This window comes from Pyrgilauda ruficollis, unplaced genomic scaffold (genome assembly GCF_017590135.1).
Source record: "Pyrgilauda ruficollis isolate IOZ18807 unplaced genomic scaffold, ASM1759013v1 scaffold21, whole genome shotgun sequence".
Lineage (NCBI taxonomy): Eukaryota > Metazoa > Chordata > Aves > Passeriformes > Passeridae > Pyrgilauda > Pyrgilauda ruficollis.
Window position 1 is genome coordinate 1,011,621 of NW_024520318.1, and position 26,765 is coordinate 1,038,385.

Here is a 26,765-nt window from a genome sequence, read left to right on the forward strand (position 1 = left end):
CCCCGATCCCCTCCCTCAGCCCAGCCCCGATCCCGTCCCGATCCCGTCCCGATCCCGTCTCTCAGCCCGCCCCCGATCCCAGTTTTGATCCCCCCGATCCCGTCCCGGTGTAGCCCCGCTGCCCGCGTGGCTGAGGCAGGTGAGTCCCCGGCGGGCCGGATCCCTCCGGGCTGCCTCAGTTCTGCTGGGAAGCAGTGGAAAAGGGCCGTGTTTTCTCTCGTGTTTTCCCCCGCTGTGAAAAATCCCACCCTGCAGCTCTCACAGCAGCGTTTCTGTCCTGTTTCAGGCTTTTAGAACCATTGCTGCCCTGCCCAGCTCCAGCCCAGCTTGGGGGCAGTGCAGAGATCTCTGCTTTTCACTGTTTTTAACGTCCCCTCTGCTGTTTGTGGTGACAGATTCCCCACAGAGGTTTTGGGGATGAACATCAGTGTCCAGCATCAGTGGGAGCACTTGCCAGTGGGGTACAGGCATTGTCCCGATGGCCTGGGCTGGCTGCAGCACTCCTTGTCCCCTGGATTGCCAATTCTCTTCATATCTTTAACGTTTTGGTGTCAACTTCATTTAGCAAAGCGTGTATTTCTCTAAAATGTAATTCAAGCCATATCCCCCATTTATTTCCCTCCAGTTACTAGTATTCTCTACTTCCAAGAAAACACTTTCTGTGCATGCCATGAGGAAATGCTATGTGAAAATGAGATTAAATTTAAGTGAGACTAAATATTATCAAAATGAATGCATTATGATAGAGCTTTATACAACACTTGAGTGCAGTAGGACTCTCATAATAAATTCCCAAGACCAAACAGAGCAGATTTTCAGATTCAGAGTGTGTTGATGCAGTGTGCTAACAGGATCTGTTGGTGTCATGTTATCTGCAGGCAGCTATGGGAGTTACAGCTCTGCTAGCCAGACCTTCCTTCAGGCTTGGAAATCTGTCTCCTGCAGGGATGCCCAGGCTGGGTTTGAGGAGGCACCAGCCCGTCAGATGAAGCACAGGAGCTCTGAGGAGCAGCAGGAACACCTGTGAGTACCACTGTGGCCATGCCTGTGCACAGAGGGCAGGTGTGCAGCTCCCCAGCTGCCACAGCAGGCACCCAGCCCTCCCCTCAGCAGGGAATCATGGAATGGCTCGGGCTGGAAGGGGCTGTAGAGCTCAGCTCAGCCTCCACTATCCCTGCCCAGCCTGGCCTTGGACCCTGCCAGGGATGAGCCTCTCCTGAAGGGCTTTCAGCAGCTCCTGGATCCACAGGTGGGAAAGGCAGTTTGCCTCTTAGGTGGCATCCCCAAAAGTGTGCTGAGGATGGTTCCTCAGCAAGACTGGAGATCAGGGTTGGTTTCTTTGTAGAACAGGTTAAACCCACATTGTCCCTGCCCATGGCTGTGGGGTGGAACTGGATGGTCCCTCCCAACCCAAACCACTCTGTGATTCCAGTAGAAAACATCAGTTTTTAATCAATGCTGCCAGTCATGTGAATTTTTTTATTAAAGAGCATGCTTAGAGTTGTATAAAGTAGTTGGCAACTGTGGGGAAAATTAAGTTTAAGAAGGTTTCAAGATTTAGATTAGTCATTATCTCTGCCCTTGCCCAGATTTCTTCCTTCCTCTCATCTGGGTAAATTTGTTTTGTGTTGTGGTGGGATGCAATTAAGTCTTTTTGTTCTTGGTTTGGCTTACATGGGAAGGATGCTGTCATTTTGGAATGAAATCTGCCCAGTGACCATCTGTCTCCCCATTAGGATGAAATAGGACATTGATTCAGTCAGTGGCACGATGAAAGATTTTCTTGAAAAAACAAATGAGCACTTTGCTTTTTTAAAGCCCCTGCCACTGGCAAACTGTGGCTCCAGGCAGAACTCTGTGTACAGTGAGAGCTTCATACCCTGAGTGTCACAGATGCTTCCCCAAAAATAAACAGGGCCGACACTTTATTTATGTGACAATAAATAAAACAATTCCATGTTTTCTTTAAGTGCCTAAATTTGTATCTCAGCCATATCCTCATTCAGAAGCTGTTGGAAATGTGAGGCATCAAGGTCAGGGGAGCAATGGCTCTGTGACCCAAAAGCAAAAGTTCTCTTGGCAATAGGAAAATGAATGCTGTTGTCTTTGTAACTTAGCAATTGGGTTTCTTACCAAATTTCTTCTGAAGCACAGCAGCAGTGATAAGTATTCTGAAAATACATGGATTGTCTTCACCGCTCTCACTTTTTCTCCAAATTTATAAGGTGGACTAAGGTGGAAAATTTAAATGAGGGCAGTGACATTTCCTGGCAGGATTTGCTTTGTTTATTTTATTGTTGCCACTTATTTGTGTATAGACTCAAAGCACTTTTGTGTCAGATTACTGCAATTTATGATGCAGGAAGGGATTAATGTGCTGAGTTTGGGATCAGCTGATGGGGAATTGTTTAAATACAAAGGAAAACCTCCTTTGGATGAACGTGACACTCATGAGCTGAGCAGCTTCTCCCTGTGTGTGAGAACTGGGTGAGTGAGAGGCTTTCCAGTTCTCCTGTGTGCTGTGCTTTCCCTGAAACATTCTGTGGTGTCTGAGGTTTAAAATTGGAGCCATAATCTGGCTGTGTTATTTTCCAGACAAATCAGTCCCTCCATGTGGTTTAGAATCCCAGAATGATTTGTGTTGGAGGGGACCTTAAAGCTCATCTTGTTCCAAGCCCTGCCATGGGCAGGGACACTTTCCACTGGAATGTAGCCCCCAAAAGAGGTGCCAATCATTTCTAAAAGCTGGGAATTGCTGGATTTCTGTGGCATTTGCTGTCGGTGAAGGCAGCTCAGAGTGTAGCATATGTGACCCATTTTTTGATGTCTTGAAATGGTCTCATCTGCTCCAGTTTCCTTCTTTAGCATTTTTAAGGTTCTTGTGCCTGTGGACCACATGAATGAAATCATGTCTAGGAATAGATTCAGCCTTGCTCAGCATTTATTCTGGGAACAGTTTGGAACTGGCCACTTCTGAAAAGCAGTATCAGAGGCACTGTTTGGAAAATCACCACAGCATAAAGGCAGTCCAGCAGTTGTTTCCATGTGGGACAGTGAGCTTGTTTCTCTTGAGCAGCAGCCCCACACTGGCTGTCCATGGTCCCACGATGGGGATGTGTGAGGTGAGGTGCCCCACACTGGCTCTCCATGGTCCCACGATGGGGATGTGTGAGGTGAGGTGCCCCACGGGATGTGTGAGGTGAGGTGCAGTGGGATGATCCTGGTGCAGTTCAGCAGGCTGGATCCCTGGCAGTGGGAGGGAGCAGGCAGATGGGATTTCTGAGCCAGGATGTGTCATCCTGGCACCCACCCACGGCTGTGCTCCATCCCTCAGCAGTGTGGGATGGAGGGCTCAGGGTGCTGCTGCCACTTCCCACCTGTGTCTTCTCCAGGCTTCCCCACTCCTGCAGCCTCCAGCGTGGCAAGCACCGGGGCCTGAAGCACAGGAACATTTTAGCCTGTGCTGTGTTGTCAGAAGAGCTGACCATCCCTGTGCTGGCTGCTCCTGAAGTGCTAATACCTAAAGTAAGAAGGATGAGCTAAAACTGAAGTGCCACGTGAGGAATGTTTGGCTCAGGGAATAGGAGGGGGTGTTACTGACTGCTTCATCTCCTGGAGCAGTTGGGGTTTCATGCATCCACAGAAAATCCAGCTGACCAATCAAGGCTCAACCTAACCCTGGTTAGAAAAACCTCTACCAAGGTTTTTTTTCCTAATTTTAAAAACCTTAGGAAATGGGAAAGACAAAAAGTCATGATCAGAATGAACAGAGCAAGGCAGTATCCTGTACCCTTCAGGAATGCTGGATCCAGCAACACACAGATGGATGAATACCAGGAATAAAGCATTTCTAGTGTGCTCCCACACAGAATTCTTGTGGAAAGAAATGTCCAAATCCAGATTCTCATTTGCAGAGCAGAGCATCTCCTACTCACAGCACTTCAGGCTGTTTCCAAGAACAGCTGCTGAGCAGAACAGGCATTTGGCTGTTTCTGCATCATCCTAGGGCTGGTTTTATTTAGGTATTCTGCAGCCCACCCAGCTGCTCCCTGAGCCTCAGATTTTGATTCTTCAGTTCCTGCATCTTACAAGGAAAATGTGTTCTTGAATTTCGCATTGATTTTGTCCATTTGGTTATGTTATTCTCAGTTTGAGGTGTTTACACTCCTGTTTCCCTCCTTGCTGTTTGAGTTGTGCAGAGCCTGGGAGGAATTCAAATTTACAAGGCCTCCCTTTTCTGTTGTCCGGATTGACCTTTTCCAGGGTTATCTACAGAGATCTTCATTCACACCTTCAGCTTCTCCCGGAGCAGCTCTTAGCTGGTTTTCACATGTAAAACAGGCCAGTCCTGTTACCTTCCAGGCATCCTTTTGTTAATTTGATGGAATTTTTGGTTGAAGAATGAACTTTATTTGCATGTAGATGGTATATTACCTGTTGGTAAAACAGAGCTAAGTGCTAATTGCATTATTTGAATCTAGATAGTGACCTGTCTGTGTGCTAGGTAGAACTAGCTAGTGATTTTGGAAAATATTTTGTTGCCAACACTGCATTGTAAAGGAACATTCCCATTTTGTTTAGTTTAAAAAGGAGTTGGCCTGAAGGAGAAAGACTAAAACACTGCCATCCACACCTTACTGCTCACGTGGTGGCAGGATCCACCTGGGAAGTGTCCAGAATCATCATTATCCTTCAAAAGGCTCAAAAGTTCAGTGGTGTTTTATGAATCACTTTGTATTCGTTAAGGATTGGTAAGTGTTGCTTTGGCCTTCAAAAATTTCCAGGGTTTACATGGATTTAAGAGACTTCCACGAGAGGGTGCAGCAGTTCAACAAAATCCCATCTAAACCAGACGAGCCTGTCCCCACTGTGGGCATATTTTGATTAATTTAATGTATTAATTTTTGTATTTACACGAACTTCCAAATAGGATGGGTGCTTCAGCAAATCAGTTCCATGTCCCAGAGTGTCCCTCCAGTCTGGTACTTTTTGGTGCCCAGTGTTACCTGGTCTCAGTCTATGCCTGATTCCCTGCAAATCCTACAGCAAGCATTTTAAAAATAAAGTGTAGGGATTTAAAAAATATTATCGTTTTAGTTTGGAAATCATCATTAATTTCCCCCTCAGACTGATCCAGCTGCAGAAGGAAACTCCATCTGTCTGGAGAAACTGCTGACCTGAGTGTGAGTGATAGAACAGAAAGAGAAAAACGCTCTGTGCCAAATGATTTCTTGTTCCATGAGACAGTCAGGAGCTCAGGAGTGACCCAGCCCTGGCTGTGCTGACATCCTGAAAGCACAGAGGTGGTGTCTGCTCATGGCCAAGGGTCAGGGTCCATTCCTCTGCCTGGGGCACTAAAATACCTCTGCTGAAATGATTAACTCCTGACAAATTTGCAGGAAAAGGGCCCACCTTGGAAGCATGTGTTCCCTGTCCAAATTCATCTATCCTAAACCACTTCCTGAGATAAGATTATTTGATAGTGAAATAGGGGTGTGGTGATACTCATGTATAATACATGACTGATAAATGCTGTTTTCACCAGACTTGATATTCAGTAGAACAAACAATTTGCTGTGCTTTCAGAACTTTTTATTACTAGTACAAGATGTTAAAAGAGGGGGAATTTGAGACCAAAGAAATTACTTTGGTTACTGCCAGCTGCAAATGCAAAAGTTGGGTCTGAATTCAGATGGTTTCATTGATTAATTGGAACCACTCTAGTTTTGGGACTTTTCTTTTGAGCAGTGTAAAAAAGAAAAATACGAGGTTTACTAAAAAATCCCCAACACACAGTGAATATGTAACCAGCAAGAAAATTTTTATTTTAAAGTCTAGCACCACCTTCTTCCATTGACCTGCTCTAGATTATCATGTATAAACAGATAAGGTCTGGAGATTAACAGAACAAAATGAATGAATAGAAATTCCTTAATAAATTAATTTAACGAATAGAGAATTTAATCTTGACATGTTTATTTAGACTGTGACATTTCTGCCTTCCTTGTCTTGAGGACCGAGCAGAGCAGGTGGAGCCCAGCAGGTGTCAGTCCAGCCAAGGCTTCCTGTGAATGAACCTCTGCTGCCCTCCTGCCCCTTCCTTCCATCAGTGAAACCTGGCTGGCCTCATTTCCCCGTCTCAGAGGCACAGCCAGAGGTTCCTTTGTCCCTCCTGTTAACTTTTAATAAATGTCTGCATCGCTGACCTTTCCTTCCCTGAGTGCTCACCTCCCCTGGCTGGCTGGTGAAGGGTAGAGCTTGGGGTGATGTTTGCAGGGGATTAGCATTTGCCATCAAGCCTTGGCATGGAAAAGCACAAGGCCAGGCATTGGGAGCTGCCCTGAGGAGAAGAATGTGGGAGCTCCACATGACCTGACCTGGCCCAGAACCTCCCCTGTCCCATGCCCTGGTGGGAATGAGGTGAGATTTAAGGTCTTTGCCACCCAAACCATTCTGTGATCCCTTTGTTAGTTGTCAGCACGGTGCTGTTTGTTGCCTTGTGTGAAACACTGGAAAGGACAATGAATTTTCCTGTGCTGGGATGTGTTCTAGGAAGTGAAGAATGTTCATTGTGCAAGAGTTGAGGTGGAAAAGGAGTTCTGTCATTAGAAAAAAATGTGTTGGAGCTTGAGAGCTTTGTTGTTTTATCACAAACATTTAAGTCAGATGTTTCCCCTCTTTTCATCAGCGAATCCAAGAGTGCATACTGATTATCCTGTATTTGCAAGTCAGAGTTGTAAATTGCTGTATTCAGCTGGGGCCGTTTACCATCTGAAAGAAATAATTAAAGCTTTCTTTCTTTTGCTTAAGATTTAAACATGTATTTAAAGATGAGATCATGCTTTCATGGTGGTCAGAGTTTCTTTCTATATTTGTGTGGAGTGGCCTCAGAAATGGGTGTCCGAGGGTCTGGTGTGCTGTGTTTCCTTAATTATATATTTGTTTGGGGAAAGATGGTTATTCCAGCCTCTGTCTTTGCCTGGTTCCATCCTCCCAGCCCCAGTGCAGTGGAGCTGTGCCCACCCCAGTGTGCAGATCAGCCATATGTGCCTCTTATTTATAGCTCATGCGTGAAGGGAGCTATTCCAAAGTGGTAATTTCTGTTCTGGTGGTGGCACATAAATACAAGTGTGTGTGAGCAGCTCCTTCTCCCTGAACGAGGATGTGACACATCCCAGTCACCCTGCTTGGGAATGCTCCAGTCCAGACAGACTGGGAGGCTCTGTCTGATGCTTCAGACACTCAAGAGCTCAATTAATTTATAGATGATAATTTGTTTTCAGCTCCTGCAGATACACCTTTACTCAGTTTCTCTTGAGTCATTCTCTCTCCAACTGCACTGGAGAGGGACTATATACAAGGATATGGAGGGACAGGGCAAGGGGGAATGGCTTCAAACTGACAAAGAATAGGTTTAGATTGGATAAAATTCTCCCCTCTGAGGGTGGGGAGGCCCTAGCACAGAGAATCTGTGGCTGCCCCATCTCTGGAAGTCCAAGGCCAGGTTGGATGGGGCTTGGAGCAGCCTGGGACAGTGGAAGGTGGGACTGGATGGGTTTTAAGGTCCTTCCCAACCCCAAAAAGTCTGTGATTCTATGGAGCTCCATTTCTGTAATTTGTTGGGGAAATGCCATATCCTACCTGCACTATAAATGCAGCTGTGCAGTATTTTCCAACTGTGCTGTACACTTTGTGCCACCTTAACACAAGTTTCCTTCCAGCTGCCTTTGTTTTCTGTATGCGTAATTTCATAAAGTCATTGGGCACAAGGAATGAAAGACTGGCTTTAGGAAGAAAACAAGAACACGAGTTGTGGAAACCAGGAGTGGTTTGGGATGGAAGGACCTTAAAGCTCATCTTGGTCCAGCCCCTTCCAGACACCTTCCAAAGGTCAGGTTGCTCCAAGCCTGGTCCAACCTGGCCTTGGACATTTCCAGGGGCAGGGAGTCACAGCCTCTCCGGGCAGATGATACAATAGGTGTTCCATCAACACCAGTGTCACGTTCTGAAGTTATTGCCTCCTTTACAAGTTATCTGGCTGTTATTCGTGCTGTGGATGCATCGGTTGTGGTTGGTGTCCGTGTGAACTGCTGGCCGTGCCCTGCTGGGGTTTCTCCGGGAGCAGGCAGTGATTCAGCAGGGAAGCATGACGGGCCGGCACGGACAGCTGAACCGGCCGTGCTCCCGCACACGTACAGCCAGACGGTGACAGCACGGGCACGGCTGGGACAGAGGGAGGCGAGCTGCTCTTAACCAATCCCACCTATAAAATACTCCGTCAACAAACAATAGCTGCCTCCAGTGCGTTATCACAGCATGCCTGGGGTTCGGAAGGGACCTTAAAACCAATCTCATTCCACCGTCCTGCCTCGGGCAGGGACAGCTTCTGCAGACCAGGTTGCTCCAAACCGTCCAGCCTGGCCTTGAGCACTTCCCGGGCTGGGACACACAGCCTCTCCGGGAAACCTGTTCCACTCCACGCTCGCTTTTCCGCAGTGTGTCACCGGCAGGAGCACAGCCCCGATGGGGGCAGCGCCGTGCCAGGGGCTGCGTGTGGGTGCACCGAGTGAGTCAGGGTGACTTTGTTCCGGGACGGGCTCCCTGTTTGTCTCTTACTCATTAATTAGCGCGGCTGGAGCCGCTCGCACCGAGAGCTGGGCGGCGCGGGGAGGCTCAGGGTGCCGTGCTTGCCTTCCGTGAGGACGGCGTGTTCCTCCGTGCTGCGTGACTGGAGCGCCCGGGCTGACACGGCTCATTCCCGGCTCATTCCCGGCGCGTTCCCGGCCCGTTCCCGGCTCGCGTGCGAGCCCCACGCACGCAGCGCCGTGCTCGGGGACATCGCTCGCTCCCTGCCGCCCGAAACGAAACGCTCGGTGCGTGATAAATGAAACGCGAAGGGGCCTCTTGTCCTATCGCTCTTGGGAACGGCCTCGGGCGGCGCTTTCGGTTCTGGCCGCTGACACCGGCGCGGGGCGTGCTGCAGCCTGGCCGGCGCCGCGGGGGGACCGGCCCCGAGGGCGGAGAGCCGGCCCCGAGGGCGGGGAACCGGCCCTACCCGCCCGTGCTCCGCCCCGGCCGCGCTGCCCTCGCGGCTGCCGTGGCAGCGCTATTTAAACGGGCGGCACAGCGAGCCGGAGGAGCCGGGCGAGGCAGGGTGGGATGTGCGGGCGGGTGCGGCCCTCGGTGCGGACACGGCGGGGCTGACCCCGCACCGGCCGCGGTCACGGTGTCCCGGCACCGCCCGCCGTGTTTATTGCAGCTCCCCCCCCCATCAGAAAAGTGATTTCGCTCTGGAGTTACCCTGGATTTGGGTCAGAAGGCGGGAGCAGCGCCGAGGGAGCCCGCGCCGGTAGGTCCCAGCTGCGCTGGGCTGGCTGCCCGGCAGCTCCGCCGTCCTCAGGTTCTGTGTCTGGGCTGCTCGTCCATTGTTCGTTGTTGAAGCGTGTCTCACGGCCAGCGGAGCGGCTTTCTTTGCAGAGGAGGCGCGGCTCGCGTGCGATGGCAGCGCTCGGGGAGCGAAGCCCCCGGCGGGAGAGCGGCGGCTGCGGGAGCATCGCTGCGGGAGCGCCGGCAAAGCCCGAGCCTCGTCCTTCCTGCCGCTTTATTTTTAGAGCCGTTGGGGGATCCGGCTCTGCTCACTGAGGCACTTCTGTAAAAATAGCCAAACTTAAATGCTGGTCGAGTGAGGAGTATGAGTGTTGAAATAGCAGCAAAGGTATGGCTGGAGGAGATCAGAAGTCACTTGCTCAGCACCTTGGCGCTGCAGGGGTCCTTGAGCCCTGGCGGATCCTCTCGCTCCTCGCCAGGGCACTGAGACCTGGGCTGCCACAACGGGAACATCTCATTCTCTTCGGAGCCGAGGATATTTTAAACCTTTGGAGTTACCTGAAGGTGCCTTTGGTGGTTTGGAGGAACTGCCTGGTGTCTGTGGAAGAATAACAGATACACCGATGACTTTGGGGTTAGCTGCCAAACAGATATACCAGTTGCTTTAAATTTAATCTAAAAATGGGAAAACTGGAGAGGCACAACTTTTTTTCTTTTTCCTGGCAATTCTGACGTGCTGTTTCCCAGGGAAATGGAAAAGCCTTATAAATGAATGTTCCAAAATACAGAAGGCTGGATGAGAAATTTTCCAGAGCAAATAATCAGTAGTAAGAGATTATTGCCAAGTTTTCTCTGTTTTTCGGGATTTTGTTTTGAAGTGAGGAGTAACTTTGCTCGGAATGCATTTATCCAGGAAGTAATCCTTAATGTGCTCCACTCTGAGCATTGAGCCTGCATGTGAGATTGAAGAAGGTTTAATTAAATGTAATCAAATATTACAGGATTCCTGATTAAAAGGCATAGCACTTGCTTTTTGGTGACGTGCGCGACACACTGCTTATTTGTGCTTTAAAATAATACAATTCTGCAGCTTGCAAGTAATGCCTTTCTCGGTTCCTGAGTAACCATCACCCTTCTGTTTGCTTCCCTGCCCACTTTTGATTCCTGGTGCCCGGCGTGGCGAGAGGAGCGCGGTGTGTCACCGCGGGTGCCGCAGGGCAGGGACGGGCAGTGAGCGGCTCGGTGGCCCCGCCGCAGTCCGTGGGAAGTTTGCCGTGGCTCTCCGCAGCCAGCGGTTCCGCCGGGCCGTGGGAGGTGACACGAGGGAGGACACATGCCAGTGCAATGGGAATGTGTAGGTTTGCTCCTCCGGTGGGAGAGGAAATGGAGCAGGAATGTCTGAAGTGCGGGGGGGGACGTGTCTCATGCTCCTCGGGTCTGTGTGTGAGGGAGGCACAGAAATGAGCGCTGTCATGTTCTCTTTTGTGGGATAGAACGAACCCAAGTGCTCCTGTTTGTTGAACATCCTGACAGGGAGGAGGCGTCGGACCATCCCCCTTTCCTGCCCACCCTCGGGGGACTGCGTGTGCGTGCCGGAGTGTCTCAGAGCCTGCATGTGCGGGGAGAGGAGGAGTGTGGGTTTGGGATTAATTAGCCCGAGTTTAGCTGTTTTCATGCTTTACGTGCCTAAGGGCTACCCGCAGTCACAGCGAGGGGAGGAGTTTGCTCTTGCTGGCTCAAAATCCTCTCCAGGGGTGATCTTGTTCGTGTCAACCATGAGCAATTAGAGAGATTAACTGTCTTGTTTTCCTTTCTGCCCTAGGTTGATTCCTGGGACATTCTGGGACATTTGAAAGTGATTTGGAGAGAGCAAAGTCTGTGTCCGATGGCCACCGAGCCGCAGCCGGCGTGCGTGGTGCCCCAGGCTCCCTGCCCAGCAATGAAGTGCTCTCCTGCAGAGGACTTTTCTCCCCAGGTGAGGCTGGCTGAAAAGATCCCCCCGGTGAAGCCTTGCTTCAAGAAGAAGCAGCAAGTGCAGAAGAGACTGGACACACAGACTCTGCGGGCTCTGCGGCCCATCTTCACCAGCCTGCTGGGAGCCGGGGCCTTGGACAGGGTCTTTGTGCCCCGAGGCCAGCGTGGTGGCCATGGTGACTTATGTGAACCTGCTGTGAAAAAGACTTTGGACCTCGGTACCTCTTGCCCCCAGACAGAAAATAATGTGACTGTGCTGATGCCAACAGCTCCAGATGTGCAGGGTCAGCTGCCAGGAGCTCGTCCTTCCCCTGGGCATCCTGAGCAGGACGTGCAGTCAGGAGAGCAAGGTTTCTCCCCAGAAACTCCTGGAACTGCTGCTGATAATGGTCATGAATCATTCCAGGATCATCCTTTGCACCCAAGTGCTGGTGATGGTGCAGCTTGTCCTTTGTTCCCAGACAAGGTTCTGGAAAGCTACACATCTGGCTTACTCCAGGAGAACGGCTGTCCAATGCAATACAACTTGACCCCAAGCAATAAATTCAGTGCTGGGATATTCCAGGATAAAAGTGAAGAAGCTTCCCTTGACCTGGTGTTTGAGCTCTTGAACCAGCTGCAGTATCACACCCACCAGGAGGATGGGATTGAAATCTGTGTGGATTTTCTCCAGGGCACTTGTGTTTATGGCAGTGACTGTCCCAAGCATCACACAGTGTTACCCTATCACTGGCAGGTGAGGAGGACAGCAACCCAGAGGTGGCAAAGTGTGACCAACGATTCCCAGGAGCACCTGGAAAGGCTTTACTGCAACCCTGACAATGACAAGATCAAAGTCAAGTACGGGTAGGTAATTGAATGTACTCCCTTGCTGGGAAGGGTGCAGAAATATAGCAGGATGTGCCTTTTTTTCCCTGATACTTGTATCCAAGTGTGTTATAAACTCTGGCATGATGTTTCTTGATTTATATCCAACAAGTTTAACTGGACAAAAAAATTCTGTACACTTGTAAAACTGTTATTTAGCATCTGGAATGTGTTCTTTGAAGCTGGAGGACTTGGAGTGTGTGAAATAAGAAAACTTCAGCTCTGTAGGAATTCAGAGACTGTTGTGGAATGCTGTGCTTGTTCTTGGCATTCCTAATTAGTCTTTCCTCTGAGTTGGACAAAGTGGCAGCATGAGAGCCTTGGCAGCGCTGGGGACAGGGATGACAGAGCAGTTGCTCTGTGTCTGTGAGCACAGCCTGGTGTGCACTCCCAGCACAGCCTGCATCATTCCATCCCAAACAGCTGAACCAGAGGGGAGCTCTGCAGGGGCCCTGGGAAGTGTCATATCACTGGCAGTAAGTGGGGATGTTCCAGCTGATTCCCTGTGAGCAGCCTGAGCCACACGGTCAGAAATGCTGATCATCTCCACTATTAAAGCAGTTATTGAAGTTATTGTTTTCTCTGTACAGAGCTTGTTTATTGACTCATTTTCTAAAATTAGCCAACAGCTGTTAGGTGGATGTGGTTGTGTGACCTGTGTGGGCTCCTGCACCCCGAGAGCTAAAACTTCTTCAGCTTCTCCCTGCAGGTTCCAGTTTGAGGAGCAGTGGGGAAGAGTGATGTTTGCAGGGTCCAGTTAGTGCAGGGTGCAGACTGGTTTGGTTTTGGTTTTTTTTTTTTGGAGGAAGTGTGTGGTGCACCTCGTGGCAGGGCAGATAAGAGAGGAGAAGTTTGCCAGGCTGGCACAACCCCAGTTCAAAGTGACATTTCTGGAGTGAAAACTTCACACTGCCTTTTCCACCTGAATGCTTGGGGGTTCTGCTCTCTGCCTCTTCTTCCTTTCAGTTCCTCAAGAAAGTATATCCCTACTTTCTCAATATTTAATTTTCATTTATTAAGCTGAGGTTTCTCATTTGGCACCAGATCAAATCTAGCGCTTAGAGTCAGTGTGAGTCTTTACTTTCACTTAATTTGATGTTGGATTAGACACTGAATTCAATCTTTGTCATAGACTCACACTGGTTTGGGTTGAAGGGACCTTAAATCCCACCCAGTGCCACCCCTGCCATGGCAGGGACACCTCCCACTGTCCCAGGCTGCTGCAGCCCCAGTGTCCAGCCTGGCCTTGGGCACTGCCAGGGATCCAGGGGCACCTTGTGCCAGGGCCTTTTTAATGATGGCAGTATCAAATTGTGGATGTCCCATACTGAAAATGAAAATGAAGTAGGATATGTAGTAGGGAACAACTACCTTTTATAGAATTGTCTTGAAGAAACATGCCAGTCTTTAATGAAAATTTAAAAATCTTCTAAGTGCATAGCAGATACAATTTGCTGTATTTTACCACAGAGGAACTTCTGTTTCCCAAGTGTTAGAAATGATTTCTGAAAACAAAACAGCACAGCCAGAGACAAGGCCATTAAATGATTTAACTTTGAATTCTGTGTAAATGAGCAAATGGTTTTCTTTTAGAAGTTGTGTCACCAAATCCATCAGTGCACGTGAGCAGTGTCCTAAAGGATGGACATGGGAATGATTAATGGCAAAGGACAGAGTGCTTGGTCATGGCTTAGTCAGCCCGGGCTGGGAAGCTGCTGTGCAGTGACATCCCCTTGCACTGGGTGTGCAGGTCCCAGCCTGCTGGGGCTGGTGGCACATGGATTTCTGCCTGTCTGATCCAGCTGGGGACAGGGTGGCAGGTGTGTGCCAGGGACAGGACGTTCCCTGAGCGTGAGGGAAGGGACAGGAGCAGCGTGGGCTGGGCACAGCCGGGTGGGACACTGCCCTCGGGACCTGGGGATGCAGCCCTGGCCTTGCTGGGCTGAGTGGGTCCTGCCAAACTGCAGATTTACACTGGATGTTGGGGAGAAATTCCTCCCTGGAGGGTGGGCAGGCCCTGGCACAGGGTGCCCAGGGAAGATGTGGCTGCCCCTGGATCCCTGGCAGCGCCCAAGGCCAGGCTGGACAGGGCTTGGAGCACCTGGGACAGTGGGAGGTGTCCCTGCCAGGGCAGGGATGGAATCAGCTGATCTTTAAGATCCCTTCCAACCTTGGAAGAGCTTCACGGCTGGATCTGTGTCAGTGAGACCTTTGGAGTGAAGCTCTATTTAAGACCAGAGCTTCTGATTTCAAACTTTGAGTCTGGCCCTCCTTGGAACTTTGACTTGCCAAGGTTTTAAGCCAGGTTTTGAGGTGGGAGGTCAGTGTTTCAGTGTGCATCATCCACCAGCTGCTTCTTATGCAACATCACCTTGTGAGGAGAACCTGCCAAGGTGTGGGGAGCCCCAGCTCCCTGGTGGTCACTCAGGCTGGTGGCAGTGTCCCTGTGCTGTGTCCCCTGGCAGTGGGAGCCGGGAGCTGTGACCGTGCCCCGCCAGCGCCGCGTCCCATGGTTACAGCATTATTTGTTAAAGCCATTAATCTGCCGTGGTCAGACGAGCTTTGCAGGCCTGTCTGCTCCCTGGCAGCCAGAGGAAACGCCTGCTCAGCACTCTGCTGGCCAGCCAGGCTGCTGTTTGTCCTGCTCTGTGTCCCACACGCTCTGGGATTGGAATGATCCTGGCACCGGCGCTGCCCCCAGGGAGCTGGGCCCTTCCAGAAAGTGTTGGCCATCAGCTCAATTAGGGAATGAGCTCTAAATTAGGGTGTTCTTCAAAGAGCTATTTATATAAACCTTCCTTCCTCTTAATTATTGGGATGAGTAATGATGGAGATAAGTTATTGAGATGAGTAATGTAAAATACACATTAAGTTGTTGCCTCTCACCTAAGGGAATGTGATCTCAGAGGAGTGGTAAACCTTGTTTAGTTACTTTGTAATGCAACTCCTTCAGCTGCTTCTTGCAGTTTGGCCTCAAACTAGAATCATAAATTACTTATGTGGGTTTTTTTGTATTCTTGAGTCTGCCAAGTATGTCGAGCCACATACCAAGCTATCTAAACAAATGGGGGAACATCAACTTAAACAGGTTAAAGTACTTAGAAGCACTCAGTTTTCTTCATAGATGTGAGGAGAGGCCCTGGGAGAAGTTCCAGCTTTCAGCAAAGAGAGAGCAGTGCCAAGTGCTGCTTTCCAGCAGGAGATGCCCACGTTGGGATATTTTAAGATGCTCTTTGCTAAGGGGAAATACTTGGCTGAGCGGCTGAGCAGGTTTCCCCACACACACACACCTGTCCTATCATGCACACATTGCTTTTCAAAACAAGCAGCAGCAGTAGAGATTACAGGAGGATTTGTTTGAAACAACTCTGCAGTTCCTGACCCAACAGTTCCCTGCTTTGGCTGAAAATTCCACTCTTCCTCTTGGCAAAAAGGGCTCCCAACTCGCCTGACACAGCAGCTTCTTGCCGTTGCTGTGATTTCTTTCCTTTTCTTTCTTTTTTCCCGTAATTTCTGTAATTTTATGGAATGGCTCCTTGTAGCTAGGAGAGAAGAATGGAGTGGCTGCAGTGAGGGAAGGGCAGGTGGCTCTGCAGTGGTACATGTCCTGCTGTTCTCCCTGTGCTCACTCCTGGCCCTTGGGTGAAGTCAGTAAATGACAGGACACGAGGAAACTCAAGCTGTCCTGGGAAGGTTCAGCTCAGATATCAGCAGGAATTTCTCCATGGAAAGGGTGGTCAGGCACAGGAAGGGTCTGTCCAGGGAGGTTGGAGTGCCCATCCCTGGAGGTGTCCAAGGAATTCCTGGACGTGTCACTCAGTGCTCTGGGCTGGGCTGGACTCGGTGTTCTTGGAGGGCTTTTCCAACCTCAACGATTCCCTGACTCTAAATACAGAGTGTTCCACTGGAGTTATCAGGGGCATGTGAAGGGACTGGGAAGGAGAGGCATGGACACAACAAAATGTACAGGAAACTGGTTTTCCTTCATTCCTCTGTGTGTGGGATGGCTGCTTCTCTGGTGCTGACAGAATGTGCCTGACGTGTTAAAATCATACAGAGCACGGTGGAGGCATTTCAGGATGGAATCACGGAATCACTGAGTGCTTTGGCTTGGAAAAGACCTTAAAGCCCAGCCAGTGCCACCCCTGCCCTGGCAGGGACACCTTCCACTGTGCCAGGCTGCTCCAAGCCCCGTCCAGCCTGGCCTTGGGCACTGCCAGGGCTGGGGCAGAGCCACAGCTCTCGGAGTTCTGCAGGCCCCTGGCCCATCAAACAGTTAAATTTCAGAAGTTTTCTGTGCGATCCACACAGTGCCACAGTGTGTGAGATAAGGCATGTGTTAGTGATAACAGGGAGATGGGAAACCAGCTGAGAGTCCCTCTGCCTGAGTTTGGGGGAGGTTCTTGGCTATACCCTCTGAGTGGCTGGGAGCTGCTTTTCATTCCTTTCCAGCAGGAATGCAAGGCAGAGCCTCGAATGAAACTCCTGTGAAGTGATTTTGGAAGTGTTTGCCGTGTGCTGTGTGGGTTCCTTTTTGCTGCACTGTGCAGCACCATTTCCATATGAAATGGAGCTAATTGGCTTCTAGCTGTACAAAGCCAGGGAGGCCCTGAGCTGTGAGGAGCCGGCAATCACTGCCATCCCTGCTCTCGTTTCCTGTCAATAAACAGATTGCACTTTGGGGAACAGCTGTCACCTGGCTGCAGGCTGAGGTCAGGCTGCTCCTGCCGATAAAGCAGCCCCTCCTGACACAAAGATCAGGGCTTGCTCCCAGGTAGGGCAGCAGGACGGTGCTGTGACAGACCCAGGGGACACAGAGGGCTGTGACAGTGCTTGGCTCAGCAGGAGCAGTGATCAGGAGGTTTCTTCCTGCTGGGTGCTCAGAGCTGTTGAAATCAGGAGGGATGAGTAATAATTGGGAATCTTATTCCTGTAGTCACATGTACACAGGAGAGGTTTCTTTGGGGGAAGTTGGTTTTGGAAGGTGTGATGGGGAACATTCATTTTTAGGAAAAGCCTGGAATGACAGGACAAGGGGAATGAATTTCCACTGCCAGAAGGCAGAGATAGGTGGGGCATTGGAAAGGAATTCCTCCCTGAGAGGGTGGGCAGGCCCTGGCACAGGGTGCCCAGAGCAGCTGGGGCTGCCCCTGGATCCCTGGCAGTGCCCAAGGCCAGGCTGGAGCAGCCTGGGACAGTGGGAGGTGTCCCAGGGGTGGCACCGGGTGAGCTTTAGGGTCCCTGCCTGTACCAGCTCTGCAGCCACTCAGAGCTGGGCTTGTACTCCTCTAAAACTAAATCGTTTAGGTTGGAAAGGACCCTTAAAGGTCATCGAGCCCCACCCCTGCCAGGAGCATCTTCTACCGATTTACCAGTGAAACAAACCAAGCCCTCCCAAACACATCCACATCCCGAGCAGCTCAGAGCCCCTGCAGCCCAGCAAGCACAGGGACACTTTGTGCTGCCCTGCAAACACGAGGTGCAGCTGGGGCTGGAATTAGGAAATAGGGTGCCTGTGCAATCCTTGGGAGAGGGGGATGTGTTCAACATCCTCATTGCTGTGGAGTTTGAGAACTTTCCCGTGCCTACACCCCAGGCCCCCCTGGCCCAGGCCCTCGTGTTCAGGAGTGGCCAGGAGTGGGTTCTTGGGAAGAACAAACAGCTTCTGGAACGGTCTCTTCTCCTCCAGCAGCCCTGCCTCAAGGACTTCCTGATCCAGAGCTGGGGGGCTACTTTTATTATTATTATTATTGCTATTATTGTTTTTATTTTCCCTGCCAGGCATTCATCTAAGCTGTACATGTACACACACACACATACATGTATGGGCCAGTGTGTCAGCAGTTGTTTCAGGTTTACAAGCTGGCCCCCCTGGCTGTGAAAATTCCAGAAGATTGCTTTTGCAAGCACCCCAGTCACCAGTTGTAAAGGCAGGGAAAAACAGTCTTTCCAGCTTTTAAAAAATAAACACAGGAAAAGCAGCAAAGTCACTGGTTTTGGGTTCTTTTGTCCCCTGAGGACGGAGCCTTTAAGCTGAGAGGAAATGTGTCTGCAGCATCTTTCCCCAGCCTGAGGTGTCACCTCCCACGTGGCCCACGGTCACCACAGAGAGCAGCATGACTTGATGAGAGGGCAAATGCAGTAAAATCTGAAACTCACGTGCTGCCCTGGCACTGGTGCCCCTCTCTGGGGTTTGAAGGAGGCACTGATAAGATCAGGCTCAGATGGGTTGTTTGTGCCCTTGCCTTGCTGCAGAGGTTCCTGTGTGCCTGGCAGCCCAGTCCTGGTTCCTGCTGTGCTCCCACTGCTGTGTTGGGAAGAGCTGCTGATGAGCATCCCTTGGGAGTGTTCCCTGGCCTTTCCTCTCACTCTGCCTTTCCATGGCAGCACATTTGGCTCTGCTGTCTGAGCTCTGCTGTTGCCATTTCAGTACCTGTGCTTCCACGTGAAATTCTTGGTTGGGTGCCCAGCCCTGGCACAGGCTGCCTGGTGGAGCCCCATCCCTGGAGGTTTAACAGCCCTGGGCATGTGGCACTTGGGGACGTGGGCCAGGGGTGGCCTTGGCAGTGCTGGGCACAGTTAGACTTGATGGTCTGCAGGAGCTTTTCCAATTTAACCAAATCTGTGATTTCTCTGATCTTTTGAAGCCAGCATCCTTTAAGTGACGTTCGGTTTCGTGCAGGAGTTCAAACACTCAGCCCCCCACCCAAAGCTGGGCTCATCTGTGGGAGAGCCCTTCCCTTGCAGCTTCCACCAAGAGCACAAACCAGATAAGATCTGCTGCCTTGGTGTCACCAGCAAGTGTCAGTGCCTGCCTTGCCTCTGCAGAGGCTGAGCTCAGCGTGGCTCCCCCAGCCCCGAGTACAAAAGCTTCTCGTGCCCCTTGGGCTCTTTGAAGCCCTGAGGTCCGGGGGCCGCCAGGTTGTTGCTGTGCAGGGAGGAACTGGTTGAGTCAGAGAGAGAAGATCAGCAGTTTCAGCAGGCAGGGAGCCGGGCTGTGAGCCGTGCTGTGTCTCACAGCTGTTCTGCTGGGAGCAGCTCTCGTTTCCTGCTGGGCCCTGCTGCTCGCAGCGTTTCTGTTTTTCTGAACCTGTTTGCGGTAACTCGGAGAGGAGCTCAAACCACACGTGGTTTCAGAGCGCTTACAGACCGATTTCTCTGCTCATCTCCTTGTACGTGATCGTGACCGTGACGTCTAGAGAGCGTTTGTCCTGCTGAAGGGAAAGAGCTCGGGGGATTCACTGACTGGGCTGGAGTTCTGCAGAAGGATGGAAGGAAGAGCCTAAATATCCTTATTTTGGCTGCACCAATCTGGAAAAAATCTATCAGTGTTAAAACCTGCCAGTCAAGGAACCTGCTCAGTCCAGCGTCCTGCAAAGTTTACACCTTCTGTTATTTCTTACATTTAGGGAACAGAGAAAATGAAACTTATTAGTGGGGTCATATTCTGCTGTTGAGAGCTTGTGGAGTTTTATTTTGCATTGTGCTGTTCTACAGCACCAAATTTGGGTTGTGTGCCCTGTTCTTGTGAGAGTTCAACGTGCTCACTCTTTCTGTGCAAACAGTTCCACTGAACTGCTTTATTTTATAAATAGAGACCTTTATTTGGTGAGTTAGTGAGGAGAAATTCTTGAGAAATCTGTTCTCACCTCTCCAGTCTCTGTGGGACCTTTAACAAGGGCACTTAGTGCCAGGACAAGGGGAATGGCTGTAAAGTGCCTGGGGGCTGGGCTGGATGGGATATTGGGCAGGAATTGTTCCCTGGCAGGGTGGGCAGGCCCTGGCACAGGTGCCCAGAGCAGCTGTGGCTGCCCCTGGATCCCTGGCAGTGCCCAAGGCCAGGCTGGACAGGGCTGGGAGCAGCCTGGGACAGTGGAAGGTGTCCCAGGGGTGGCACTGGGTGGGATTTGGGCTCTCTCCCAGCCCAAACCATTCCAGGATTCTACACCTCAGACAGCTGCTGGGTTTGAGGCTTTGTCCCGCTGTGCTGAAAACCATGTGTTTAATAGCATACAGAAGGTGAGAGTTGTCTGTTTCTCCCGTTTTCCCCAGGGGCCAGGAGTGCTGGGTGGATCTGAACCTTATGAAATTTTATGAAAGCGCAGATTTCGACCAAATGCGGCGCCTGTCCACAGCCTCGTGCCCCAGCTCCAGCTCCAACTGCTACACGGTGTGGAAGTACTTCTGCAGGGACCACTTTGGCTGGAGAGAGTACTCCGAGGTACGGCCCCTTCCCAGTCCTGCTGCTGGGCCCAGCCCCACACGCTGCACACATCCATGTTCAGCCTGGCTGCCCTGCAGACACTCAGGGAGGGGATTTGGGGTTCTTCTGAGGAGGAGGAGAGTCAGTGTTGAACTGAGAAAGGAGTGAAGGGACAGCTCTGCTGGCCTGGGTTGTGATTCTGTGCTCCTGTGACTAGAATTACCCTGAAAGCATCAGAGACATGAGAGCTGGCCAGACTGTCCCTCTGGGGAGCAAACCAGCTTGTGGCAGTACCAAGGAAGCCCTTCTGGAGCCTGATTTGGTTTTATGACAGTGGGACAGCTTCTGCAGCCTTCAGAACAGCAGCTCCATTTACCTTGGCAGTTTTTAATTGATTTCCCTGTCCCAGAGCTCTGCTGAGGCAGGACATGCACTGCCCGAGCTGTGGGGTGCAGCCCTTGGGCTGATGTTTGGAGTGAAACCTCGTCAGTGCTGGCAGTGCCAGAAATAATCCCCGAGTGTAAGACCTGCAGAGAGTTGGGCACAACTCTCAAATACCACAAATAACACAGTCAGGGTGTTGGAGCTGCGAGGAGAACTGGATTTGTGCAGTGTACAACAGGAATATGAATTTTGGAGCGTGTGGTTTCTCATGTGTGGTTTCTCATATTTCCCTTCCCTGTTTTCGCCCCATTTCTGCCCCGTTTTTCCCCCCCGTTTCCCCCCCCACTATTTTCTCCCCCATTTTCCTCTGGTTTTTCCCCGGTTTTCCCCCTGGTTTTTCCCCTGTTTTTCCCCTGTTTGCTTCCCATTTTTTCCCGGTTCCCCCTGCTGTTTTTCCCCATTTCCTCTCCCCGTTTTTCCCCTTTTTTCTCCCTTTCCTCCCCTGTTTTTCCCCCCTTTTTTCTCCCTTTCCTCCCCTGTTTTTCCCCCCTTTTTTCTCCCTTTCCTCCCCTGTTTTCCCCATTTCCCCCCTGTTTTCCCCCTTTCCCCCCGTTTCTCCCCACTTCCCCGTGCAGCCCGTGGTGAGGCTGATCGAGGAGGCGAGCTGCCGCGGGCTGCGCGAGGTGCGCTTCATCACCTGGCACAACCAGTACATCCTCAACATCAAGGATGGCTTCCAGCAGAACTCCTGCTTCCGCAGGGAGATCAAGAGGAGGCCCCTGCTGCGCTCCTGCCTGCTGCTCATGCCCTTCCTGCAGTAGGTATCCCCAAAATCGGGCCATTCCCACTGCCCTTCCTGCAGTAGGTATCCCCAAAAACTGGCTGTTCCCACTGCCCTTCCTGCAGTAGGTATCCCCAAAATTGGGCCATTCCCAGTGCCCGTCCTGCAGTAGGTATCCCCAAAATTGGGCCATTCCCACTGCCCTTCCTGCAGTAGGTATCCCCAAAATTGGGCCATTCCCAGTGTCCTTCCTGCAGTAGGTATCCCCAAAATTGGGCCATTCCCAGTGCCCTTCCTGCAGTAGGTATCCCCAAAATTGGGCCATTCCCAGTGCTCTCCACGTGGGGCTGGGTGGGGGAGTTGTGTTCCTGGCCTGTGACAGGGAGCAGGCACTGTTGGGTGGGAAATGGGAATGAGAACCCAAAATCTGGGTCATGCTGGCAGCTCCGGCTTTCCAAAGGAACATTTATCTGAGGAGCTCCTTGTTTAAATTCGTGATGTACCTTGTGGGTGTTGGAACATCCTGTCCATTTCCCAGCAGCCTGGGCTGTGGGAGGTGTCCCTGCCACGGCAGGGGGTGGCTCTGGGTGGGCTTGGGGGTCCTGCCAGCCCAAACCATCCCGGGCTGGTTCAGTGGAGCAGCGGGTGTGCTCACAGAGCCCTCACCCCTCTGGGGTTTGGTCACAGCCTCAGCACACCTGGGCTGGGAGGTGTTTTTAGATAGGGTTTTACAGGAAGGAAACCCCAGCTTATCAGAGAGAAACTGCAGGCTGCCAGTAGAACACCAGGAGTGGACTTGCTTGTTTGAGCAGTCCTGGTTCTCATCCTAATGAAAAATGAGGATTTCAGGGCTCCTCCTCGTGTTTTGCTGCCTGGGATTATTTTACCACAGTAATCTGCTAAATTTATGCAATTCCCAATGAATTCCCAGCTAATTTTGTTGGGCCTTGAGGGCTCTACACTCGTGAGGGATTGACCAGAACTGTCTGTGGCAGCTACCAAAGCTACAGACTAAAATCTGAGCTTCTGTTCTGCACCAAACTTTGTTCTGATTTTATTTATCCAAAGACCTTATAAAGCTCACTTAAAAACACGGATTCTTGGCAGGAACAGGAGTATTTTAAATATTTATGGGATCTGTCCTTCAGGAGTCAGTGTTGCCTCCACTTCCTACATGATGCCACCTGAGATTTGTTCTTTCCCTCACCTCCCACCTGCTTAAATCTGTTCTAGAATTGGAAAAGAATCCTTGAATAGGAATGAAAAATGTTGACTTTTTTATGGTTTCCCCTGTAGAATAAATAACATGAATATTTTACACCAGTCAGAAGAACTGAACAAAGTACAGCAAAGGATTGTAGGATTTTTACTGGATTTGATTTTTCCTCATTAATCCACAATTTACTGGCAATCTCTGCTTGCTCTTCCGGTCCAGTGTGAGTGATGAGGCCCTACAGGAATGGTTTTTTACCCATTTGCCCATCAAAGAGGAAAATTAAACTAAAAACAAATGCATACTTTGATATTTGATTGCTATTTTATTAGCAATTTGTAGAACATATTTCTGGGTTTCTGCTCAACTGTTAATAACCAGTGAGAAGAAGTTGGAATTGAGTCAAATCCATGCAAATGAAGGGAATCCTGGCCTTGGCCTCGAGCAGGAGGGAACAGCCAGAGAACACTCAGAGAGTGTTTCTGCCCTGAAAAGTGGGAGGGCTGTCACAGCTTTCCATGTGTTGATTTAAAAATAGATCTTTTTCCACTAAACTTCCCCTCCCAACGCTTTTCCTTGGGTTTGATTTGGTTTCTGGCCATCTGTGGGCTTTGGAGAGCAGCTCCACCCTGGGCCTGGCAGCAGCCAGTGGCTCTCTCCTGCTGCCTGCCCCGGGGCACTGAAGGGTTGGCAGCTTTTCCCAGAGAAATACTTTGGGAAAATCCTCCTTGCTGGACTTTGGAGCTCGCCCCACGAGTTGCTGCAGCTGCAGGAGCTGTGCTGGTGTGAGCCAGGGCCCTGCAGGTGCCATGGTCCCAGTGTTCCCCTGGGCACAGGAGGGAGAACCCGGGCAGTGAGGATTCACTCAGCTGAGTAAGGGCTGCTCACTCAGGTGGGATCAGGGAACACAAACCACCACGGCCACTTCTCTCAGTTCAGCAGCTCCCAGAGTGTGAGGATTCCACAGAGCTGCAGGAGGGGAGGAGCAGGGTCCTGCTGGGCTCCTTTCCTGGGTTTTCCAAGGGTTTTTTCCTGGCATCCATGGGGCTTCTTGGCCACAGCTCCCTCCCTCAGCCCTGCCTGCTCTCCAGGCAGCATTCCCAGAGGAGGGGCAGGAAAATAACCAGCTGCAAATGCAAATCCACCTCTGGCTGTGTAAATGGCAGTAGGAATCTTCCTGTTTGGGAAGGGGCCTTAAATCCCATCCAGTGCCACCCCCTGCCACAGGCAGACACTTCCCACTATCCCAGGGTGCTCCAAGCCCTGTCCAACGTGGCCTTGGACACTTCCATGGTTATCAGAGGCTTTTCAGCCCTGCTGGGGATGAACTGGGGGTGCCTGGAGGCTGCTGAGGGTGTCTGAGCACAGCCTTTGTCCCCCCCAGGACCCTGGGTGGCAGCTCTGCCGTGCCCTCGCCGTGCTCCGACCCCGCCGCCGCACACGACTTGTCCCCAGCTGCTGTCACCTCTCCCAGCTTCTACCCCGAGACCTGGATTGGAATGGATCCAGCTCAGGACTTCATCCAAGTGCCTGTTCTGAAGGAAGACAAAAGCTACAGAACCATTTACAACCTGTTCCACAAGACTGTGCCAGAGACCAAATACAAGATCTTGAAAATCCTGCGAGTGCAGAACCAGTTCCTTTGGGAGAAGTATAAAAGGTAAGAGAACTGCAGATCTTTAATAATGAATACTCCTAGAGGAGGAATTTTACGAGAGAGATTTGTGTCTCCTCTCACAGCTGAGCTCTTCCAGAGGGTGATCCCGTGATGAAAACAGCTTCTCCCCGGCTGACCCGCAGCGAACGCTCACCTTCACTTCCCATTTTGTGTTCCAGGAAAAAGGAGTACATGTCCAAGAAGATGTCCGGGCTGGACAGGATCATGAACGAGCGGCACCTGTTCCACGGCACGTCGCAGGACGTGGTGGACGGGATCTGCAAGCACAACTTCGACCCGCGCGTGTGCGGCAAGCACGCCACCATGTTCGGCCAGGGCAGCTACTTCGCCAGGAAGGCCAGCTACTCCCACAACTTCTCCAAGCGCTCCCCCAAGGGCGTGCACTTCATGTTCCTGGCCAAGGTGCTCACGGGCAGGTACACGGTGGGCAACCACACCATGAGGAGGCCGCCGCCCGTGGAGCCCGGCAGCATCACCAGCGACCTCTACGACTCCTGCGTGGACAATTACTTCGAGCCCCAGATCTTCGTCATCTTCAACGACGACCAGAGCTACCCCTACTTCATCATCCAGTACGAGGAGGTCAGCAGCACCGTCTCCATCTGACAGCCTGCGCTGCTCCCTGCCGCAGACTCGGCTGGCAGCAGTTCGTGTGGGGGAGGTGAAATCTGGACACTTCCTGACTGGTGGAATGACTTGGAAGGAAGGTCGCTGAGGTGACCAACTGTGCACTTGCTGGTTGATTCCCTGTGTGGAAACTGTACATATTTTTCCATTGTTTATAGTTGAAAATCTGTGCCTTTTGTTATAAAACACTGTTTATTTATGTTAGTAAATATTCATGTTTCAGAATGTGTCTGTGGGTGTCATTTCAGTGGTGTTCTGTGCCTGTCACGCCCTGATCTCTCAACATTTCAGCATGGCCATTTCTGGGGACTCAGAACCACATTTCATCCCAAGGATATTAAAGAAGACATTCCCCCAACCACTATTTCTTACGATCATATTTCAGAGAGACTGAGGGAGAGATCACAAAACTATCCCCTGCTCATACTTTGCATTAGTGAACAGGACAACACAAACAGATCATTTTCTAAAATCGGGTAAAATTGTTCTTACGATCATATTTCAGAGAGACTGAGGGAGAGATCACAAAACTACCCCCTGCTCACTTTGCATTATTGAACAGGACAACACAAACAGATAATTTTCTAAAATCGGGTAAAATTAGGAAGAGATTAGCATAGTCTGTGGGGAGGGTTTAAAACCTGGGATGCTTCCCAGCAGGAGCAGGGACACACAGTCTGTCACTTGTTGGTGTCTTGCCTGTGCAGGGACAGGTGGTGCAGGATGGGCTCTAAGGTCTCTCTCCTCCCAAACCACTCTGACTCTAATTTTCACCTCCAGGCCTGTGGTTTGGATGTACCTGAGGTGCCCTGTCCTCACTGGGACCCTTTCCAGGAATTGTGTGTCCCTCTGAAGGCTCCTGCAGCAGCACAGGTGTGGCTGGGAGCCCTCGCTGCCCTCCAGGGAGCTCCTGTGGGGCTCAGGGGATGGGCAGGGACCCTCAGGCTCTGTGTGCTGGGGCTCCCCCCAAACTCAGCTGTGCCTTGTGACAACCTGCTCCAGTCAGCTTCCTGGGGCCTCAGGAAGAGAATTCCTTCCTGGGCCATGGGAGAGAATTCCCTGCTCCCAGCAGCACCCCAGTGCTGGTTCCTCTCTGGATCTCCCGCTTGCCTGGGATCAGCTGCAGGTGAGCAGCAGGGGAGGCACCAGCAGCTGGCTCCAGTGACCCCAATCTGGGAGAGCTCCCACAGGAGGTGGAGACAGCGGCACGGCAGGGTGGGAGCTCCCAGCATGGAGCTGCTCCTGACCATGGAGCAGCTCACGTCCCACGGGATGGCTGCAGAAAGGTACCGGGGCCAGGGAGGGCTGGGGGCTGCCTCAGGACAGCTGAAGTCACCAAAGGGCTGGAGGTGTCCCAGGTGTGGCACTGGGGGGGTCTGCACCGGGGCCGTGGTGGCTCCGGAGTGGAGATTTTGGGTTGATTTCAGAGCCAAAGCCTGGGAATGAGGGCTGCTGTTCCTGTGGGGTTGTGTTGAGTCGTTCCTCGCTCGAGGCCTGCCCAGGCTGGGCCTGGCATGAGCAGGATGGAGCGGGAGCTGGGACAGCTGCTCCCCCCGAGTGGGGACTCGGTCTCCCCTCCCACTCTCCACAGGCAGGAAATCAGCTGTGCTTTTCCCTGGATGTTGTAATGGGGTTTTGCTTTTCTGGGTCCTTCTCCTCCGCAGCCTGTGCCTGGGGACACTCCCTGGGAGGGGTCTGCCCCAGCCTTCCC

The 26,765-nt window shown here is 51.4% G+C and overlaps 1 protein-coding gene across 2 annotated transcripts; it reads left to right on the forward strand.

Annotated features, from left to right (window-relative positions):
• Positions 1 to 884: 884 nt before the first annotated feature.
• Positions 885 to 25,279, forward strand: LOC121353636 (TCDD inducible poly(ADP-ribose) polymerase). Of its 2 annotated transcripts, none has more exons than XM_041467616.1 (6): positions 885 to 1,023; positions 11,150 to 12,147; positions 20,221 to 20,389; positions 21,391 to 21,572; positions 24,134 to 24,409; positions 24,586 to 25,279. In XM_041467616.1, exons 2-6 carry the CDS (start codon positions 11,213 to 11,215, stop codon positions 25,031 to 25,033), a joined length of 2,010 nt encoding a protein of 669 aa, XP_041323550.1. In that variant the 5' UTR covers positions 885 to 1,023; positions 11,150 to 11,212; the 3' UTR covers positions 25,034 to 25,279. The 2 variants fall into 2 exon arrangements, with proteins under 2 accessions (XP_041323550.1, XP_041323549.1); XM_041467615.1 differs by lacking the exon at positions 885 to 1,023 and adding an exon at positions 9,107 to 9,349.
• Positions 25,280 to 26,765: the final 1,486 nt, after the last annotated feature.

What these genes read in the sequence shown, in the direction of transcription:
- LOC121353636 (XM_041467616.1), top strand. Translation starts at nt 11,213, where the DNA reads ATGGCCACCGAGCCGCAGCCGGCGTGCGTGGTGCCCCAGGCTCCCTGC. An exon ending in GCTGGAGAGAGTACTCCGAG is followed by an intron (nt 20,390 to 21,390) that starts GTACGGCCCCTT and finishes TTCCCCGTGCAG; the next exon opens with CCCGTGGTGAGGCTGATCGA. An exon ending in CTGCTCATGCCCTTCCTGCA is followed by an intron (nt 21,573 to 24,133) that starts GTAGGTATCCCC and finishes TGTCCCCCCCAG; the next exon opens with GACCCTGGGTGGCAGCTCTG.